At 38.9% G+C, this 22,842-nt stretch overlaps 1 protein-coding gene across 11 annotated transcripts in view; it reads left to right on the forward strand.

Annotated features, from left to right (window-relative positions):
- The window catches only part of LOC132379541 (poly [ADP-ribose] polymerase tankyrase-2), a 70,729-nt gene that overhangs the window by 25,531 nt on the left and 22,356 nt on the right, over positions 1-22,842 (forward strand). For 10 of the 11 annotated variants that reach the window (XR_009507449.1, XM_059947557.1, XM_059947556.1 and 7 more), the window contains 14 exons: positions 2,861-2,956; positions 4,022-4,058; positions 8,023-8,098; positions 9,070-9,164; positions 11,638-11,704; positions 12,193-12,379; positions 13,189-13,310; positions 14,067-14,158; positions 14,258-14,336; positions 14,452-14,623; positions 17,173-17,249; positions 18,092-18,237; positions 18,868-19,033; positions 21,079-21,298. Coding sequence is in view for 10 of the 11 variants with exons in the window: in XM_059947557.1 (XP_059803540.1) it covers positions 2,861-2,956; positions 4,022-4,058; positions 8,023-8,098; positions 9,070-9,164; positions 11,638-11,704; positions 12,193-12,379; positions 13,189-13,310; positions 14,067-14,158; positions 14,258-14,336; positions 14,452-14,623; positions 17,173-17,249; positions 18,092-18,237; positions 18,868-19,033; positions 21,079-21,298 (1,632 nt within the window). In the remaining variant the exon portion in view is untranslated. The remainder of the gene's footprint in view (positions 1-2,860; positions 2,957-4,021; positions 4,059-8,022; positions 8,099-9,069; positions 9,165-11,637; positions 11,705-12,192; positions 12,380-13,188; positions 13,311-14,066; positions 14,159-14,257; positions 14,337-14,451; positions 14,624-17,172; positions 17,250-18,091; positions 18,238-18,867; positions 19,034-21,078; positions 21,299-22,842) is intronic. The other variant, XM_059947566.1, reaches the window with a different exon arrangement.

The raw sequence follows: 22,842 nt of genomic DNA on the forward strand, positions 1-22,842 counted from the left end.
AGGCACTTTACCCGGTGCGTCCCAAGGACTTTTATCAGGAGGACCCCCGGGTAGCGATCCCGGTCTTCTCCGTCCTTACTTATTCCCGCACCCTTCTACTATAATAGTAGGCACTTACCCGGTGCGTCCTGGGGACTTCCAGTACCAGGTACTGTCCCCTTCTCCCCGTTTACCGCTCTGCGCTGTCCGGATATCACTCGCTCAAGCCGCGTTGGAGCGACAAGCAAGGAGTCAGGGACCGCCAAACTCGGCGGGGTGCACCGTCTCCGATGTCCTTCCTCGTGTCCACCGCGGCCGGAGTGTGGATCCTGGACGAGCCCCCACGTTGTCAGAAACACACTGAGTCTCAGCAATTTGCAGAACGGTAAACTTTATTTTTCGAGTCTGCAGAGTCGGACCCAACCAGCTCCTGCTAGATTGAGTGCCGAATTACACTTTGCACAGTTTTTTATACCTACTTGTTTACGACTTTGTGAGTTGCACCCATGTGAGGTGCAGACATTCTTCCTTAATCTCATTACAAAATTACAAATGTGATAACCCTTTGGCCCACTTATCAGCCTCAGCGCATTAACACCGTTATTGTTCAACCGTTAAGCATGTCTTCCCGTTACCCGTATCGCTTCTTTAATCAGCAAGCTATTGTTTCATCCTGATTTTGCAAATTGGTTTATACGTTGCCCTGCAAGTTGCTTTGCACGTTCTTTCTGTGTCAGCACATTCTAAATGGACTCCTTAAGAATCATTTCTCTCAATACCTATAGGAATCTTATCGCTAGGAACCAGCTCAATATCTAAAGCCTCTTTGAATGCCTGTAAACAAATACAATTACTAAAAGCTCTAATACTATGGATGGATTTTATCAATTCACACAATATTTTTAAGCTAACCTGAGAAAATTTGGAAACATGATTTATGCATAAAGTTTACTTATTTTAAACCCGATTACAGTGCTTTTAGGTTATTAATGTATTTTATTATTCTTTTGTATTCCTCTAAATCGTTTTTCTGTTCTACATGGACATTTACTAGCCTGCCCAAACTATTATTAAATTCCTTATTATCAGCACGTTTTGTCTCACTGGTTCTGCCAACTTAGCCTGCTATCAGAAAAGATCTCTCATCAGTTTTTTTTGTTGGCAAGGGGATAAGTTTTGAAAATAGTATTTTTTTTTTTTGATTTGCGTTATAGTGCTCTGGATTGGAATGAGTCTGTGATTGACAGTAACAAGATTTCATTCCTGACACAGCTGCAGTTGCTGCTTTTCATGGAAGAAACCTTCCAATTACATTTTTGCAACACCAAGACACTTCACCTCATCTATGACAGCACTTATATTAAGGTTATCCTCCTCCAGTGTTTATTTTCTCATATTTATCTATCAGAAGTACATTTTTGTTACCCATATATTCCATGTGTTAATACTGATGGAAGTTTGAAAGCATCTGTTAGTTTAAGAAGTATACAGTTGGGTCATGGCTTTAACTTGACAGGTAATCCAGAGACATTGTCTAACAAATCCACATTTTACAATGGCATTCAGATATTTGAATTTCTTTTTCTAGTCTTGTGAAGATTTCCAGATAAGTAGTAGTGGTCATGAGACTATTGAATTTGTGTAAACATTGGTTCACTAATATTCTTTAAGGAAGGTAATCTGCATTTCTTAGCTCCAGTTCAACACCAGTTTGTTTTAATGTTCTCATTCTGGAAATCATTCAGTTATAACTGTCTTTTTAAAGAATAACCATGGGTGAGGAATAAATGAATATTTCAACAATACAGAATGATTTAAAATCTGGATGAAAATTTTATTGCTATTTTAATCTGATGTAATCCTTGTGGCAGTGTGAAATGTTGTGTAAAACATTAATATTTTGAGAGGAGCTGCATTCTATCTACTTATATCAGCTCAGCTCAGATCTCTCTCATTTGCTTTTGATAATGTTTGTGGTTGTCTTGTACTGTGCATTTACCAGTAATGTCATTAGAGATCTGGAAAACTTTCAGCATCTGTTATGCTTCAGTAAACAGGCCATGACACCACCCATCATTAAGGGTACTCTGACATATATTGTCTCAGTGCCACAGCTATACTATTGCGTCCTGAAGCCAGGGAGGTGCTTGTGTAAATCAGCAACTGGTCTTCCTAGCTAGAACTGTAGATTATGAACTTGATGTTGAAAATTGCAACTAAAGATCACCTAAAGTAATTTTGTTTTGGGAATAGTGAGTAAGAAAGAGCTTTAAAAGTTCAAGCATTGTTGTGCTGAGGTTAGTGATACACATTAGATTCTATGTTAGAATCAATAATTATCAAGTGTTTTGGAAAGCAGTATTGCTGATGTATTAATAAGTACTTTGGAGGATTTCAATAAATGAGCTACTTAAAGCAGCCAATATTGTTTTATCATGAAAATAATATTTATAAGCTTGGTCTGTCAATATAAGTAGCTTTATCTTCTAAACAAAAATATCCTAGCTGAAATCATGGAGTAATTGTAAGAACAATAGAAAAATTGTACTTTCCAGAAATTGGAATAGTGGAGTTGGGATGCAAGTTCATTATTTGAAATTTGAAGAGAAAATTAATTTTGCCAACATGTGAGATATCTGTCTGTGCTATTCTAGTACATGTTTATTTCTGGAGCATTGCTGCTGTCTGCAATATCATTTCAAGGATTAATATTGAAAATTTCCCATCAAAATAATGTCTATATGTCTTTGTTATTCTGGGCATAATCATTGAATTTTGAAATGCAGTATTTGATCCTTTTTTAGTGGAGTAGGTTATTACCAGAAGGACAGTTTTCCACTTCATGTGCATCTCATTTTTGCCTCGATCAATTTGATTGTAGTTTTACTCCAACATGGAGCTGACCTTCACATTCGTAATACAGATGGAAGAACAGCATTAGACCTAGCAGACCCATCTGCTAAAATGCTCTTGACAGGTGAGTTAATTTTAGGTCTCCCTAATGGATTTGCTGCAGCTATAGAACTGAAGTGGGGGGGTGGGGAGGAGATGGGGTATTTCAGTACCCTGAGTGAAATTGTATGCATGAGGTAAACACTTTGCTAATTGGCTCTGGCATGACTCCTGGTGAACTTCTGAAGACAAGCTGTAGCTGAGGTGTAATGGGCACCAAAGTAGAAGGAATGCATTAGATTATGAGGACACTCAGTCCTCGTTTATTGTCATTTAGTAATGCATGCATTAAGAAATGATACAATGTTCCTCTGGAATGATATCACAAAAACATAAGACAGACCAAGACTAAATGACAAAAACCACATAATTATAACATATAGTTACAACAGTGCAAATCATTGCCGTAATTTGAAAAGGGCAGACCATGGACACGGTAATAAAAAATCTCAAAGTCCCCGACGGCCCATCATCTCACGCAGATGGTAAAAGGAAGAACAACTCTTCCTGCCATGAACCTCCAGCGCCACAAAACTTTCCAATGCAGCCTCTGGAAGCATCCGGCCACAGCCAACTCTGAGTCCGTCTGAAAACTTCAAGCCTCCGACCAGCCCTCCGACACCGAGCACCATCTTTGCCAAGCGCTTTGACCCCGGCCCCGACCGCCAGGCAATAGGCAAAGCCGAGGATTCGGGCCCTTCCTCTCCGGAGATTTCTCGATCGCACAGTAGCAGCGGCCGCAAAACAGGCACGTCAGAAGTTTCACCAGATGTTCCTCCGTGCTTCTCACGTCTGTCCCCATCAAATCAGGATTGTGCACGGCCTCCTACTTAACAAATAACAGATATTCATTCCTGGAGTGACTGCACGCGCCGCCATCTTCACTTAGTCCAAGCTGTATAATAATAGATTGAAATGGAAAATAAATGAAAATAGCAAAACAGTTTACAGTGCAACTTGAAATAAAGGGGATACTACCAGATTTATAAATGGGTGGGGGGAGGGTGGGGAGGAACTGGTAAAGCACTAGAAATGATGAATTCTCATGATGTGAACTTCGTTAAACGTTTAACTGCTTAAATTTTTACAGGTGAATACAAAAAAGATGAGCTCCTAGAAACTGCAAGGTATGGGCATAGTGCTTTCCCATTCAATCAGTGGACAATTGATCAGCTTTTGTTCTATTTTGTTTCATTTGCTCCTGTGTTCTCAGAAATAATTAAATTTATGTTCAATTTTGATTAAATCAGACTTGGAGTATGTGCTTAAATCTAGACCATGTTGGAACAGCTGAGTATTGAATAGATGTAAAAGGACATCATAAAATTAATATAATTACTTTAAAAATATGACATTTAAATTAGTGACCTTCCATCGATTGAAAGGGACTGCTACATTCTTTGCGGAAGCCTTCTAGAATATTCATCTGTTTAAACTGTCATTGTTGCATTTGGCATCACAAAGCATTGACATCATACATGCAACCATAATTAATGATTAAATTGGTAGTGACAGATTGAAGGAGTGCAGCATTTAATCAGTGAATTATGTAACCTTCTTGAACAACAAAGACACATTGAAAATGTATAGGTGAAAATTATGGAAATTTATATAGATACTAATATGCTTAACTGTGTTTTAAGATAGTTGGGTTTCAGCATAAGTTACGAGCACAACTATATTTCTTGTGAATATGGGTCAGTGCAAATTGTAATTGAATTAAGAAGTTGATCAAGAAAGTAATTGGATCAGAAAATGTCTCTGGAGGTGAGGCATGGATAAGCTTCTATGCAAATGCTTTGAGTCAGTCAATTGGTCCATGTTCAAAGATAAGTCAGCTGGACTAAATGAGTATGTCATCACCATCACAGACTTTATCAACAAGTGTGAGTATAGTGCACCAGAGAGGGTGATCCACATGTTTCCAAACCGAAAACCATATGATGCAATCCCTACTGAGGTCTAGCTCTATGGCATTCAAAACAAGTAATCCTGACCTTTACAAGAAATTGAGATACAAATCTGTAAAGTAATCAGAAATATTAAGAGATCATACCCATCCAAAATCTAGTCCCAGACCAGCTGGCAATTGTGGCAGGGTTTTGCATGCGTATACGGGTGATGCACCATCAATATCTCTCTGAGACGTGAGGGGAGATATCAGCTTTTATTGACTGGAAGAAAGAACAAGCAGCAATTGACCACCATGCTACATCCTGGAGACTGAGAGGCAGGGCTCAGGCCCCAATCGCCTTTATACCGGGGTCTGTGGGAGGAGCCACAGGAGCAGTCAGCGGGGGGGGGGGGGGGGGCATGTCCAGACAGGTATATGTAGTTCACCACAACGAGCTACAAAAGGAAGTCAGGAAGACTTACCAATGAGCATAACACATTCTGTGCATGCTTTGAACAGAAGGTGATTGAAATGTCACCACCTGCCCCCAACAACAGCCTCCAATACATCTAAACCCACAAACACTGTTGCAGGTATAAGATCAGTCTTTCAGAGAGTGAATCCACAAAAAGCATTTGGCTGAGATGGTGTTGCTGGCCGTGTCCTTGGATCCTGCACAGATCAGCTGGTGGGAGTTTTTACAGACATTTTTTTAACCATTTGATAAGGTACCCCATGCGAGGCTTACTGAGAAAGTAAGGAGGCATAGGATCCGAGGGGACATTGCTTTGTGGATCCAGAACTGGTTTGCCCACAGAAGGCAAAGAGTGGTTGTAGACAGGTCATATTCTGCATGGAGGTCGGTCACCAGTGGAGTGCCTCAGAGATCTGTTCTGGGATCCCTACTCTTCGTGATTTTTATAAATGACCTGGATGAGGAAGTGGAGGGATGGGTTAGTAAATTTGCTGATGACACAAAGGTTGGGTGTGTTGTGGATAGTGTGGAGGGCTGTTAGAGGTTACAGCGGGACATTGATAGGATGCAAAACTGGGCTGAGAAGTGGCAGATGGAGTTCAACCCAAATGTGTGAAGTGGTTCATTTTGGTTGGTCAAATATGATGGCAGAACATAGTATTAATTGTAAGACTCTTGGCAGCGTGGAGGATCAGAGGGATCTTGGGGTCCAAGTCCATAGGACGCTCAAAGCAGCTGCGCAGGTTGACTCAGTGGTTAAGAAGGCATGGCCTTCTTAAGGTATTATGAAGGTATTGGCCTTCATCAATCATGGAATTCAATTTAGGCGCTGAGAGGTGATGTTGCAGCTATCTAGGACCCTGGTCAGACCCCACTTGAGGTACTGTGCTCAGTTCTGGTTGCCTCACTGCAGGAAGGATGTGCAAGCCATAGATAGGGTGCTGAGGAGATTTACAAGAATGTTGCCTGGATTGGGGAGAATAGGTTGAGTGAACTTGGCCTTTTCTCCTGGGAGCAATGGAAGATGAGAGGTGACCTGATAGAGGTGTATGAGATGATGAGAGGCATTGATAGTATGAATAGTCAGAGGCTTTTTCCCAGGGCTGAAACGGTTGCCATAAAAGGGTACAGGTTTAAGATGCGTGGGAGTAGGTACAGAGGAGATGTCAGGGGTGTTTTTTACTCAGTGGTGAGTGCGTGGAATGGGCTGCTGGCAACGGTGGTGGAGGCAGATATGATAGGGTCTTTTAAGAGACTTTTGGATAGGTACATGGAGGTTATAAAAATAGAGGGCCATGGGTAACTAGTAATTTCTAAGCTAGGGACATGTTTGTACATCTTTGTAGGCCAAAGGGCCTGTATTGTGCTGTAGGTTTCCTGTGTTTCTATGTATTTTTTCTCTCCCTGCTTGAATCTGTAATGGTGGTACCTAAAGAGAAACCTGGTAACATTCCTGAATGACTGCTACCCACTGGCATGGCTCTGTCATCCACCCTCATGAAGTGCTTCAAGACACTGGACGTGGCACAGATTAACTCCAGTATCCCAGACAAGCTCAACCCATTGTGATGCACCTACCACCAAAACAGGTCTGTGGGAGACACCATCTCCCTGCTGCTCATCTCTTGGAGCATCTGGACAATAAGGACACTTACATTAGACTATTGTTAGTTGATTATTGCTTCGCCTTAGCACAATAATTCTATGCAAACTCATCGCCAAACTCTTGGATCAAACTGAACACCCCCCTTTGCAGCTGTATCCTTGGCTGCCTGACCAACAGATCTGCAATAGGTAATGTAGGCAGCAACATCTCTGCCGCAATTATTCTCAAAATAGGTGCCCATCAGGCTATGCCCTCAGCCCCTGCTCCCTATACAGTCTTGAATTTGTGGCCAGATTGTGCTCTAAATGCATCTAAGAGTTTGCAGGTGATACAACCATAGTGAGCTGTACCTCCAATAATGTGGAATATGAATTCAGAAAGGCGATAGGGAGCCTAGTGATGTGGTGTGAAGACAACTTGTTCCTCAATGTCAGCAAAACAAAGGAGCTTGGTCATTGACTTCAGGAAGTGAGGGAGATGCATGCATTCTTGTTTATATCAACAGTGAGTCTGAGAGGGTTGACAACTTCAAGTTCCTCGGAGTGAACATCACCAATAACCTTCCTGGTCCACCCACAATAACATGAATGATGCCATGGCCAAGAAATCTCACCAGCACCTCTGCTTAGGAGGCTCCATATGTTTTAATCCATTTCTCATTCTTTATGAGGGTTAAACTGATAAAAGTATTCCAAAAGAAGATAATTTTCCTCTGTATAAATGTGGCAATTTCATCGCACTTTTAGCTTAATACCCAGTTCTGTTAAAGTGAAAAACATCTCTGCCTAAAAATAATGTTATGTGGTACTTCACCACATGGTGTCATCAGATCACAATAATATGAAGGAACAGCGAATATTTTAAGTTGCATACTTTTCTGGAGGTCTTTATTTACAATTTGGACTTGAGCATTCTACATGTTGTCTCTACAAGCAGACTAAAAAATTTAGCCCTGATTTATAAATTTCAGTGTGTGAGCCAGTTAAACGGAAGAAAAATAGCTATAATTTTGCAAATATAATTAATAGCCAATCAGTAATTTTTGAACTTGTGTGTTTACTAAAATATATTCACTTAACTAGCATAGAGAATTGTGTAATTTGTCTTTGTTTATAGGAATGGAAATGAAGAAAAGCTGATGTCCCTACTTACACCATTGAATGTAAACTGCCATGCTAGTGATGGTAGAAAGGTAAGGATTGCATTATTCTTCACCAAATGTGCATACTTCCACTTCATTATGAAAAAAAAATAAAATCTTTCATTGCTGGGATCATTCTTGTAAACCTCTGGACCTTCTCCAATGGCAGCACATTCTTCCTTGGATATCTACTATCGCACTAATTCTGCGTGCACCATCAAACCTGCTGATGTTGTTACGAAGGTGCTTTTTTTATTAGTCAAATCGTGCTGGTATTACAGCAATTTTTCTAACTATGATGGATATGCAGATCTTCAGCCAGTTCTGTAGAGAATGTTAAAGAAGCTGCTCATTACTCATTTCACTCATTACCAGTGAAATATAGAAATCGGGATGAGCTGGAAGTCAAATGCAGCTATGGTTTCCCATGTTGGTACTGAATACCAATGCCATTAATTTCTTGCTTTTAAGGGCCAGATGCTCTCTTCACATCTGGCTTCTTAATGCAAGCCCTGCTCTTCATTAAGATAATGAATTTAGATTGGTAGTTTATTTTTCCTACATTTCTTTAGTTTATGGTAATTTTAAGACTTTTAATATTTTTAAATCGGTTTAACTTTCTTTAAGTATCTCTAACAATAAAAGGCATTTATAACCTACCAAGTACTTTGACTGGGTGAGCTGTCGAAAAGCCAGCAGAGAATTTGGTGGTTAGAGCATCAGGATGTGGTGGAGTAGACTTGCCTTTGCTTGAAGCTTGCTGTGCCTCCAGATGGATTAATCACCTGAAGTTACAAAAGAAATGTGTGCGTATGGGGAAAAGTGCAGGGAATAGGCTGGATCAAGCCAAACTAGTTGGAAAGGGTATGTTAACACTTTAAAACTGTATTTTAGCAAATAATGAACAATGTCAGTAGTGTATTTCATTGCTCTATAGAAATATGATTTGGAGCAGTATTGTAATAGTCTTGAATCAAACTATCACTTTTTGGATGTAATAAAACTTTTTTTTCTCTTCACAGTCCACACCATTGCATTTAGCAGCAGGATATAACCGTGTTAATATCGTACAGCTATTATTGCAACATGGTGCAGATGTTCATGCTAAGGATAAAGGGTAACTATTTTGGTGTACACAGTACAAACAGCATGAGATGGGGAGGATTGGACATGATGGGAGGGACAATAGAGTGAAATATATTGGTCAGCATAATGCTAGCCAGATACTGGCAGCTTGACATTGTGCTTATGCCTAGCCTTAATTACTAGTGTATTCTGATATTTAATGGAAGCACATGGTAAAAAAGGATGTGAAGTAAGGGGCCATTGTTGGGCCCTTAGCTTGTTTGTTCAATGAGATTGTAATTAATCAATCCCTAACTTCATATCTATTTCTGTGTTCCTTTGGTTAACAAATAAGTAAATATATAATTATTATTTTTTGTTAAGTAACAGTATGCCCACAATTATAATTTTTGGAGGAATTTCAGATTTCTTGCCTTTAATGCAGAAATATTTCCTAGCATCACAAAGACCTGGCTGAACCAGAGCTTTAAATTCCAACACCAGCAGGAACAATTTTATCATACCAGTTCTCTTAGTATCTTGAAATATCACCTCACTACCTTTTAAATTTCAGGGAAACTGATTCCCATTTCTCGGATCTCTCCTAACGCTGCAATCCTTGAAGTTCCAGTATCATCCTGTTATGTACATGTTGGATTCTTTCAAAGGCTAAGACGTGTTGAGCAAAAGTGCTCTTGGGTATTCCACGTGGATTTTACGGGGTTTACATATCTCTGATATCTTTGCGAAGACTGAGTCTTTTGGATATAAAACTGGCCAACATTTCATTAGCCAGTTTGATTATATTCTGTTGATCAGGTCTAACGTACATCATTTTCAACACCTGTTAACCCTTCTCCCCTGCCCTGTAAACAAAGTCTTTGGTTTTTCAGCAGCAAACCACTCTGGTCTTCCTTTTGGGTTAAAGGTGAATAGGTACACATTCATCTGCATCACAGTTCTTTGCTTAATTTATTATTATCTTTGTAATTTATTTCTTCTACCTATGCAGCCTTGTGCTGCCTACTTTGAGTAAACTTTGACATGACGGGAAAGAGCTCTCCTATCCTCTGTAGTCTTGAATTGCTGCAAATCCTGCTAAACTCTTTCAACATCCCTGCTCACTCTCCTCTGTAGCTTGTCCTTTGAGTCAGGTCATTAAGTTATTTCTATTCCATGAGTGTGAACTTCCTTATAATGGAGGTGAAGTGTAGACTTTACAGGGCATTTGGTAAACTCCCTTCTTTGTAAGAGTGTTTATTAAATCCCTTGTAAAGTGTGTATACTTCACCTACATTAGATTTGTTCAGCATAACCTACCCTTAGCAAAATTATAGTAATTTCTGTGCACCTTAGTTTTTAAATAGTACATAATATCATGCACACTGGTCCTTGTAAAATGTGTCCTCTGTTTTGCTGCGAATAACGTAGCAAGTGATTCTGCAGATTTGCCATCTAAATGTCGCTGTTGGATCGAGAGCATTCAGTGCATTAGAAACGGGATCAGAAATCGGAATATAGTGAGAAACACTTCCTGATATTCAACATCATCTTGTTCAGAATAAGGGAAACTTGCTATTGAAACAAAAGAAATTGTTAATTCATAATTCTGTATTTACTAAAATGCAACAAAGCAATGATCACGTGCCCAATTACTTTCATTGCTTCCCAGCTGCCATAATATGATCTTTTAAATGAATCGTCTCAAACACTTGTAAGGACATTAAAGGAAAATTACTAAATTTACTGAATGCTAAAATACAATATCGATGTATTTTGAAAAAGTTTGTTCTTTAGAAACCAGATCTTGTTTCTCTAAGTATGCCTAGTTTCATTTTTAGAATACTCTCTGTCCTTGAGCTTTGATTTGTGGGTACTCCTACTACCTACTGAAGCGTATACAAGGGTTGCAATAGCTAGAATGAGCCATAAATCATATCACATGATACCATGAGCTGCAAATGAAGAAAAAAAGAATTTTGGAAATATGTCATCAATATTAGCATTTTAATGTTCTGGCTCCTACAAAACAGGAGGAAGTTGTGTGCATACAGTGTGTCAGTAAAATGTAAAGAAGCTAAGTGCAAGTGGTAGAAAGCTACGTCAAAATATGAATGTTTTCAGCTATTTATACAGTAAAATACAGCATGAGCTTTGGTTTTTTCCCCCTCTTTCCTTGTACTGTAGTATAGGCAGAATCTATTTCAACCTGGTGGTTGACTCTGTGCTGGCTCTAACAATCCCATCAGCTCTCAGAGCTTCTTTAAAATTGTCCCTCAGTATAAGATGTCAAAGGAATCAAAAGAGCAAGTTTGTGGGCACATGAGAGAATAAGTTGCAAAGCTATAGAATAAAATGAGTGTAAATGGGATTGCTCTGCTAGGCCACTGGCTTAGACCAAATGTGCTGCATTAGATCTCATGAAGAATTACGTTTACAAACAAGTCATTGGCAGGTCTTACTAAAGTTGGGTTTGGAATTACTGTGTATATTACTCCAATAAATGCTACCTTTTTTATTTTTAGAGATTTAGTACCTCTTCACAATGCCTGTTCCTATGGTCATTATGAAGTAACGGAGCTTTTAATTAAGGTTAGTATTTAATTAAAGTTGATACTTAATCATTGACGCTCTGAATTTCAGTACTGTATACGCACTTTTGTTATGTAGGAAATTGTGAAGGACTGAAGCTCCGGAAGTAGCTGAAGCTGAGAGTTCAGATTCAACTTCAAACACAACTCTCAGTTTAGCTTTTAACCATAAGCCTTGTCAGCTGCAGATGAAAAGGTTTGTATTTAAAAGTATATAATTTGATAAGCATTTGAATACTTCAAAATTGTCAAATTGTTTTAAAATGTAATACCTTATTTTTGCTTTTCTTCCTCTGCCATGAAACTTAAACCCAGAGTCCAAGTGCAAGTTACCCAATGCAAATATTTAAATTGACATTCCTTCATTTCTAGATGGTATTCTTTTAGAATTTGAATTTGACTCTTTTTGTTGCTAACTGGACAATGAATATGATAATGAAATCATTTCTTATATTTTACCTTATTTTTGAATGTTATAACTATTTGCAGCATGGTGCCTGTGTGAATGCTATGGACCTCTGGCAGTTTACTCCTTTGCACGAAGCTGCCTCCAAGAACAGAGTAGAAGTATGCTCCCTTTTGCTAAGCTATGGTGCTGATCCAACATTACTGAACTGTCATTACAAGAGTGCTATTGATTTGGCCCCTACACCCCAGCTAAAAGAACGCTTGGCTTGTAAGTCATTTTCTCATTTGTATTATCAACTTAAAAGTAATTTGAAATGTTTGGGAGTTTTGGTCCAGTGCAGAGTTTATGACCAGCATATTTTCTCCAAGTTTTACATCTTGCTTCCAAGGTGTGCATATCTGATTTCTTTTGATCAGCTTTGCACTTCCTAATTGCTGAAGACTTTATTTTTTTGCATCTCTGCAACCAAATGGCAGTGTTTATTTGGTCGTCTGATTTTCCCCTTGAGCTGCTTGATAGGTTTTTCTATGCTTTTTGTTTTACGTCTCGAACTTTGTGGCACACCCTGATCCAGAAGAAGTCAGGACCTGTAAGTCAGTTGAAAAGCAACAAAGGCCTCTATCAAAAGAAATCAGATTATGCACACATTGGAAGCAAGATGTAAAACTTGGAGAAAATATGCCTACCGTCGTATGAACTCTAGATACTCTGATTTGTGAAACAGAATTGGCCCTCTAATTAAAAATAGAGAACGCTGGAAATGCTTTGCCGGCCAAACAGTTATGGTGAGGAAAAACAGAATTAAAGTCAAACTGGAAAATGTCTTTCATCAATGTGATTTAATTCTGTACAAACATGCTGAAGAATTACTAAATGCCCTGTTACTATATTCCATATTACATCCTGTATTTCAGCCAGCAATTTATGTTGAACCAACTGGTCTTTGATTGTTCCCTTTTACGTGATGCTTTTACAAATACTGCTTTGAAACATGGGAAATTAAATTTAGTTAAAATGCATGTGTTTCGCTGTTTAAAAACTTAAGCATAGCAAGTTGCCATTTGCCACTATTCTAGATGAGTTCAAAGGACATTCGTTGTTACAAGCTGCTAAAGAAGCTGATGTTGCTGGTGTGAAAAAACATCTTTCTTTAGAGAATGTGAATTTCAAACATCTTCAAACTCATGAAACTGCTCTGGTAAGAAAAGAAAGCTGTGTACTAATTCATTGTTGGCTTCCTCTGCCCTAATTTTTCTTTAGTTTTAAATGAAATCACTAAAAGCTTTTCAACTAATTTCATAGTATAAAGATTCAGACGTGTTTTTGTAGCAACCAGGAAATAGTGGTTACTACAAGTGTACTGGGAAGCTAATCTGTAAGCTTTATTTAAAGCATCAATATCTTAAAGCTGCTTTCTTTCGAATTAATGAACAAATCTGAGATCGCAACAAAACCATGAAACCATAAAAGTAAGCCAAGCAGCTTTATGTTCAAGAATACTGTTTTTTCTGGTTAGCAGAATTAAACCTGCTTTGAAGCAACTGTTTAATTCAATTAATATGTATTCAACTTGTAGGTTTGGAGCAATTGAATCCCCTGAAACTTCTATACAAATACAAGCTTGTGTCATTTTTTTTTAATCAAAACCTTAGAGCCCATTAAAAATTTGCAAACTCTACTCTGTTTGAATTTTAATAGTATTTATAGTGAGAAAAAATGTTAATTGCTACTTATTGCATGGTGTTTGATCTTTAAATTCTTTTACTTTCACTATTTGGTATGATGTCTGCATTTAATTATTAAAGTTATTTGTAAATCATATTGTAGCTGATTAATTTGTACTCCATATTTGTCAAATCTACAAGTAAAACTTCACGTACTGCTCTGTACTTTGCCTGTTTAGAATATACACAATTCTATATAATAAAACATCTAAAATCTTCTAATTTTACAGCATTTTGCTGCTGCTTCTCCATATCCAAAACGAAAACAGGTAGCTGAGCTTTTATTAAGAAAAGGAGCTAATGTTGATGAAAAGACAAAAGAGTAAGATGATTTGTAAATAGTCATTTTGATACATTTTACATGTTGTAAGATTATTTATTTAGATGTTCTTCAACCTATTTCTGACCTTTTATCATTTAGCCTCTTAACACCCCTGCATGTGGCATCAGAAAAGGCCCATAATGATATGATTGAAGTACTTGTAAAAAATGATGCAAAGGTATGTCCTTTCTCCTACTCCAACAGTATTTAGTATAACATGATTTGCCACTTAGTCTAAGCAGACAATGTCAGAAATTGTTCAGAATTACCTTATAACACATTATGATTGATAGGTGAATGCCTTGGACAGTCTTGGTCAGACACCTTTACACAGGGCTGCACGTTCTGGTCATCATCACACGTGTCGCCTTTTGCTGGCTTCCGGAACTGATTCATCTATAGTATCTCTTCAGGGTTTCACTGCATCAGAGATGGGCAATGAAAGTGTGCAGCAGGTTCTACAAGGTATGCAGATTTAGTTAATTGGCTCAGTTCCATATCCTAATTGATTTGTTTATCTGTTTTGTCAAATACAGTTTAATTTATTAAGGTCTACAAACCTTCGTGTCCACGTTCACCCATTGTTCCTGCTTGTCCCTGCCCTACCAAACTTATCTGCATACCTCGACTCAGTTTTATCCTCTCTCTTTCAACCTACATCTGTGATACTTCACACACTTTTGATCTTTTCAATGATTTCAAGTTCCCTGGCCCCAATCATATTTTCACTATGGATGTCCTGTCCATGTACACCTCCATCCCACATGAGAAAGGCCTCAAAGCTCTCCACTGCTTTCTGGATAGCAGACTCCCCTCCACCACCACACCCCACCGTCTGGCAGAGCTGGTTCTCACTCTCAATAGTTTCTCCTTTGGCTCCTCCCACCTCCTTCAAACAAAAGGTGTAGCCATGGGCACTCACACGGGTCCCAGCTATGCCTACCTATTTGTTGGCATTGTGGAACTGTCTATGTTCCAAGCCTACACCAGTATTGCTCCCCAACTTTTCCTATGCTACATTGATGACTGCATTGGTGCTGCTGCCTACATCCATGCTGAGCTCATTGACTTCATCAACTTTGCCTCTAACTTCCGCCCTGCCTTCAAATTTACCTGGTATGGGCCTCCCTTCCCTTTCTCAGTCTCTCTCTGTCTCTATCTCTGGAGACAGCTTATCTACTGAAATCTTTTATAAACCCACTGATTCTCACAGCTACCTAAGTTATACCTCTTCCTACCCTGTGACTTGTAAAAATAAAAATGGTATTCCCTTCTCTCATCTACGCTGCATCTGCTCTCAGGGTGAGACTTTTCATTCTAGATCTAATAAGATGGCTTCCTATGAAGAAAGGGGCTTGCCTTCCTCCACCATCAATGCAGCCCTCACCCACATCTCTTTCATTTCTCACATGCCTGCCCTCACCGCATCCTCTCGCCACCCAACTAGGGTAGAGTTCCTCTTGTCCTCACCCACTACGCCACCAGCCTCCATGTACAGCACGTAATTCTCTCTAACTTCCGTCATCTCCAACAAGATCCCACCACCAAGCACATCTTTCCCTCCCCCACCCCCACTTTTTGCTTTCCACAGGGATCACTCCCTACCAGACTCCCTTGTCCATGCATCGCTCCCCACTGATCTCCCTCCTGGCACTTATCCTTGCAAGTGGAGCAAGTGCTACACCTGCCCCTATATCTCTTCCCTCACTCCCATTCAAGACCCCAAACAATCCTTTCAGGTGAGGTGACATTTCGCCAGAGACTCTGTTGGAGTCATCTACTGTATCCATTGTTCCGAATGTGGCCTCCTGTACTTCAGTGAGGCCTGAAGTAGATTGGGGGACCACTCCATCCAGCAGAAAGAGTGGGATCTCTCAGTGGCCACCCATTTTAAATCTAATTCCCATTCCCATTCCCATTCAGACATGTCATTCCCTCTGTGCCACGATGAGGCCATACTCTGGTTGGAGGAGCAACACCTTGTATTATGTATGGGTAGCCTCCAACCTGATGGCATGAGCATTGATTTTTTAAACTTCCGGTAGTGGCCCCCTCCTCCTTTTTCACCATTTTCCATTTCCATTTTCTTCTCTCACTTTATCTTGTTACCTGCCCATCACCTCCATCTGATGCTCTTCCCCTTCTTTCTTGCAAGGCCTTTTGCCCTCTCCTATCAGATTTCCCTTTCTCCAGCCCTTTATCTCTTTCACCATCGACTTCCTAGTTCTTTACTTCACCCCTCCCCCACCCCCTCCTGGTTTCACCTATCACTACTACCTTGTATTTCTTCCATCTTCCCCCACAACTTCTTACAGTGACTTCTCATCTTTTTTTCTCCAGTCACAATTAAGTGTCTCGGCCCAAAATGTCGACTGCTTATTCATTGCCATAGATGCTGCCCAGCCAGCTGAATTCCTTCAGCATTTTGTGTGTGTTGCTTGAATTTTTAGTATCTGCAGATTTTCTCATCTGTCATTTAATTTATGCCCAGATTTCAGAAAGGGGATTCCTTTTGTAGTTGCTCCGTGTTCAATCTAACTCTAATGTAGACAATGTTATCTTTAAGTGTGCAATTAGCTTTTTTAATGTATGCTGGGATGATGGTGAGGTGGTGATAGCAAGAAGTGAATGGTTTCTCCTGCTTTATATTAGATTTCATAAATATCTTAGTACAACAATCTGGATTATCAACCCTAGTCTACTGTACACTTCATTCCCTTACCCCAGCCCAGCTCCATCATTGGTACTAGTAATACACACATTGATAAAAGAAAAATGGTGGGTTAAGTGGGAGGGCGAGAGTCATATTGATCTTGGAGTGGATTAAAATGTTGCATAGCATCATAGTCCAAATGGCCTGTACTGTGCTGTAGTATTCTATGTTCCACGTATTTATCACTATGAATTAATAGCCTGGTGGGGGAAGAAGGCTATTAACAATTGGCAGTATTTTGTTCAGTGCTTTGTTACACCATTCTTTTCTCTGCATGTTTTTCCAAATCAATTGTAAATAGGTGCTGTGGTTGGAAATTGTGATACTGACCGGCAGCTGTTAGAAGCAGCTAAAACTGGAGACTTGGATGTAGTCAAGGTAACAAATATTATTTCAAAAAATCGAATCCCTTTATTGCTACTGCAGTAAAAGACCGGAGTCTTGGTGGCAGATGCCTCTCAATATGAATTTATTAAATGTAATAAAGAAAGGAAGTACAAAGATGAATATGTTCTATTTTGGATAATGATTCAATTTATTCATAGAGAAAGATTTGGAGGTTACTGTTTATAAACGTACAAAGGTCAAAACTGAATCCTTCATTGTCATCGCTGAAAGCAAATTGTAAGGAATATGAGAAATGTTTAAAATTCATTGATGTAATGTGGTAGTTCAGAAATGCTGGCCATCTAGAGAAAAGTGTTAATCACTAAAAGGTTTACAGAGAATGTGGAGTTTTTTTCCAAATAAGGCAGCTGATTTTAAAAAAAAATTATGAAGCACATTCACAAAGTTGCTCACCATCAAGTAAATTGTGAAATATTTAAGATAGCAGGGCCTATTGTTTTATCAATATTGCAGCATCATCATTACCCACAACATCATGGGCCCAAGGGCCTGTACTGTGTTGGAATGTTTTCTGACTGCTGTTAATAATCAGAAAGCTTAAGAGGAAAGACCATCAATAGTAAAATCACTTCATCCATTTTTCAGGCAGTTTTTTACAATTTTGTAGAAAGATGATAGACTGGGATTGACTTGAGTTGCCATCGCACAAGTTTCACAGCCATAAATGCATGCAAATGTGCTCTTCCAATTAGTGTCCCCTCCACATTATAGGCTTCTAGCATTTGTAGAGTGCCATTTGAGTTTTCTTGCCTTTGCACACTATTATTGGGGAACCAAAACCCTGAAAAAATAAATGAAACTTCTCATTACAGAAGCTCTGCACTCTTCAGAATGTAAACTGCAGAGATGTAGAAGGCCGCCAGTCTACCCCACTTCACTTTGCAGCTGGTTACAACAGAGTGTCTGTGGTGGAATATTTGTTGGAAAATGGTGCCGATGTTCATGCCAAGGACAAAGGGTAATATTTCTAAGGCTTTTCTGTTTTAGAAGTGGACAAACTCTTGATAGTTTTCTCTAGATTTATGTGACAAGTTATATACTTATGTGCAGCTTCAGCTGACATATGGTTAACACAGACATTATGTCCCTGTGCTGCTCTATTTTATGTTCTAAATTGTTTCCCAAGTAATCAGCACTGAACTCTAATTAAATTGCTTGCCATTTAGGTTGAAAGGAATTTTAATTATTAATTGAAATGAGCAGTAATGATTGTAATTGCTTTTGGGATTTGCTCTAATACCTATAAAACAAATGGTTCCTCTTAACAATTGTGCACTGTTCATTAATCTGTCTTGATGGTTAGTTGGACTTGAAAATGTGTAATCATTGACAAAGGGGATGATTTTCGTGTAAGATATTAAAGTGTAATTGTGAAGTGATATTATGCCCCTCTATTCAGAATCATTTTAAATTTCTGTTAATTTAATTAAAGAAGGAACCACTACAGTAGCTATATTGTGAATTCATAATGTTTGCAGCTAGTTTGAAGTTGCTCAAGGTGTATTAACTTCTCTGAGAGTGATACTAATTCTTTATAAATTCAGATACTATTTTTCTCATCACTGTTTTGTTTTTTTATTTCTTTCAGTGGTTTGGTTCCATTGCATAATGCGTGTTCCTATGGACATTATGAAGTGGCAGAGCTGCTTGTTAAACATGGCGCAGTGGTTAATGTTGCTGATCTGTGGAAGTTTACTCCTTTACATGAAGCTGCTGCAAAAGGAAAATATGAAATTTGTAAACTTTTATTAATTGTAAGTGGCCTGATATATCACTTGAGATCTTGTTATAAAGTCTGACAACTTTTGCCAATTCTACATGCACAGGAAATTACAGCCTGATAACACTTGCTCTTCCAGCTAATGGGCTACAGCAATATCTTGCTGAAATTGGAGATTCAGTTAAGTGATTAAAGTACTTGCAGTCATATAGTCACTAAATTGAGAAATAAGTAAGATTTCCCTTTTGAACTCAAACTATTTTAAATGATAAATGCAGGGTCTTAATCATTTAGGTTTTAATGAATATTGGAGATTTTGGGGTGTATTGTACTTCACATCTACTTTATCTTTTCATAGATGGTTTGAGTAACATTTACTGTTTAAATTGTGCTTTCAGTAAATATATTCAGTTGCTTGTGCTACACACACAGGTTCCAGCACCCTTTTTGTGGGTACTGCACTATTTCAGATCTTAAAAGTATAAATTTCTGTTCAAAAACTTGTAAGTTTTTTATTACTAAAATTTGGTTTTAATTGTTTTTAATGTTTCTGTGTCAGACATTTTAGCAGCATCAAATCCATGAAAATCAACCAAATCTGGAATATGGCTTTGCCAGCTATCAGTTTAAATCGGAGTCATTTTGTGGTGGGATTTGTTCTTGCCCATCATATTTATTTTCTTGTTTACAGATAGTGCAGAACAGGTCCTTCCAGCCCAGTGAGCAGCGCAGCTCAGCAACCCACCAATTCAACCCTGCCCTAACCACAATTTGCAATGACCAATTAACCCACTAACCTGTACGTCTTTGGACTGTGGGAGGAAACCAGAGCACCCAAAAAAAAACCCACACAGTCACAGGGAAAACATGCAAATTCCTTACAGTGCCAGAATTGCACTCCACAGCCCCCAAGCGGTAATAACATCGTGCTAACTCAGAGTCTCATCACTTAGAATCAGGACTACACCTGCCATATGTGGTGAAGGTTTGATTGCAAGTTGGCGTCTAAGGGTGATAAAAATTAAGCTTGTGTTTGAGTACAAGAGGGACAAATGCTAGCTGCTGGCAGGAAGTTCTGGTTTGTACACATTGAAGGCATGATGATCTGTGGTGCTGTGTATAAACTTAAAATATAACCATATCAGAAGCAAAACATTTAAACTTCAATTAATTTTTAGTGTCACAGAGTTGTATGGCCCAGAAATGGACTATTTTGGTCACTATGTTCAAGTCAACCTTTTGCCCATCTGCACTAATGGTTTTTGCCCAAAATAGATCATATCTGTATTACCTTGCCAACTTAACAGCCTGGATAAATGTTCCTTAAATATAGTGATTTTTATCTGAATCCACCATTATGTGAGTACCAACTATTTGTACTAAAGAAAAATTTCCCTTCAAATCTCCAAAGCTCTTTAGCCTCATCTTAAATCTATACCTCTTCCATTGAATATTGCAGTTCCAAGCAAATTGGTTGATGGTGGCTTTTGTAGACAGTGCAGAATAATCTACACACTTTAAAGTACCCTTAATGAAATAAGCTGGTATTGATAGCATGCAACTCTGCCATAATCAAAGTTGTTTCTTGCATTTGTGCAAGCAAAATATTTTAACAACTCATCCAAAAAGTTCCATCTCAACCAATATATCACCCATTCACTGTAATCTGGATTGAATTTTCTGTGTTGGAACAGTGTTCTGGACTGAACTAACACCCAGGTTCAATGCCTGAACTGCAGTGAAGTTACCAGATGTTTTATCACTCACCTTACTAAGCAAACCAGGGTCTGGTACCAGGATCCAGATTGATAATGCCAGCCCAGATTCTATACACATTAATATTACAAGATTGTGTTTTATTGTGATGTTTCCCTCGGAACTAAATAGCCAGTTAGCATCTCCAAAAAGAGTTACTTTGCCAAGATGCTAGGAAAAACTGCTTGCACCTCCAGAACCTTAGTCCAGCAGGATTTCAATACCATGGTGTGATGTACAAAGAAAATCAGTGAGAGTGGGGCGAGGGGAGGGGGAATAAAACTTTCTTCTTTGTGTTCATTGTATATCCTCATTAAATTCTAGCATGGTGCTGATCCAACCAAGAAGAACAGAGATGGAAATACAGCTTTGGATTTAATTAAGGATGGAGACACAGACATTCAAGATCTCTTGAGTGGCGATGCTGCTTTGCTTGATGCTGCAAAAAAGGGTTGCATGGCCAGAGTGAAGAAGTTGTGCATAATAGAGAATGTTAACTGCAGAGATACTCAAGGCAGACATTCGACACCTTTGCATTTAGCAGGTCTGCTTTTGTTAAATTTGTTCTGTGTGCATATTAAATATTACAGAACTGCTGTGTAAGTTGAGTGATTAGACGTTGAAATTTCATACCTTTTTTACATGAGGTGTCAGTAACTTTAAAATTTAAGTTTCTGAGCATCTTGTTTAAATTTGGAGAAGGATTAACTCATTAAACTTTTCTAGAGTTTGTTAAATTTTTTTCTCATACCACATTTCTCATAACTTTTTATTGACCTTTGAGGTGTTTTAGAACAACTTCAGACAAAAGTTTTGAAAATGAAGACTTAATTTCTTCTTGCAAATCATAAACACGAGAAATTTTGCAGATGCTGGAAAGCCACGGCAACTCCTACAAAATGCCGAAGGAACTTGAGCGGATCAGGCAGCATCTATGGAAATGAATAAACAGTTGACCCAGGTGGAGACCCTACTTCAGGATTGGTCCTGAAGAAGGGCCTTGGCCCAAAACATCGACTGTTTATTCATTTCCATAGATGCTGTCTAACCTGCTGAGTTCCTTCAGCATTTTCTGAGTTCTTTTTGCATGTTATTGGTGAATAATTAAAATGTTTCATTTGGAATTGGATTATGAGGGTAGGGTTTCCCATAATACTGTGAGTGATTGCTTCTGTCATAAGACATAAGGTCAGAATTAGGCCATTCAGCCCATCAGGTCTGCTCTGCCATTCCATCATGGCTGATCCAGGATCCCACTCAACCTCACACACCAACCTTCTCGCCATATCCTTTGATGTCCTGACCAATCACGAACCGATCAACTTGCGCCTTAAATATTCGCACAGACTTGGCTTCCACCGCAGTCTGTGGCAAAGTGTTCCACAGATTCACTGGCTTAAAAAAAAATTCTTCCTTACCTCTGTTCCAGAAAGGTCTCCCCTCAATTTTGAGGTTGTGCCCTCTAGTTCTGGATACCTTCACCATATCCTCTCCACTATCTAGCCCTTTCAACATTTGGTAGGCTTCAATGAGATCTCTCCCCCCCCCTCCCCCCCCCCCCCCCGCATTTTTCTAAATTCCAGTGAGTACAGGCAAAGCTGCCAAACACTCCTCATATGTTAACCCCTTCATTCCCAGAATGATCCTCATGAACCTCTTCTGAACTCTCTCCAATAACAGCAAAAATTCCTTTCTGAGATATGGGGCCCACAACTGTTGACAGTGCTCCAAGTGTGGGCTGACTAGTGTCTTATAAAGTCTATTGAGACCAGGATGGCAATATTCACTCCTAGGAACTTGAAACACCCTCTTGACCTCAGCACCATTGATGTAAACATGATTATGTGCACTCCCGCTCTTTTATTTTGCTGATATTCAAAGAAAGGTTGTCATGTTACCATACCACTGCGCTCTGTCTCCTTCCCCGATTTATCTTTTTTTGAGATACAAGCCACTACAATGCAAGATTTTTGTCTTTCAGAATTTCAATGTGATATTTATCTTTGACAATTTAATTAACCTGCAATTGCTAGCAATATCTTTAGTTGCTAAGGTTGTAACTGCAAGGAATCATGCTCGAAACCTTTC

This window comes from Hypanus sabinus, chromosome 22 (assembly GCF_030144855.1).
Source record: "Hypanus sabinus isolate sHypSab1 chromosome 22, sHypSab1.hap1, whole genome shotgun sequence".
In the NCBI taxonomy this organism is placed as follows: domain Eukaryota; kingdom Metazoa; phylum Chordata; class Chondrichthyes; order Myliobatiformes; family Dasyatidae; genus Hypanus; species Hypanus sabinus.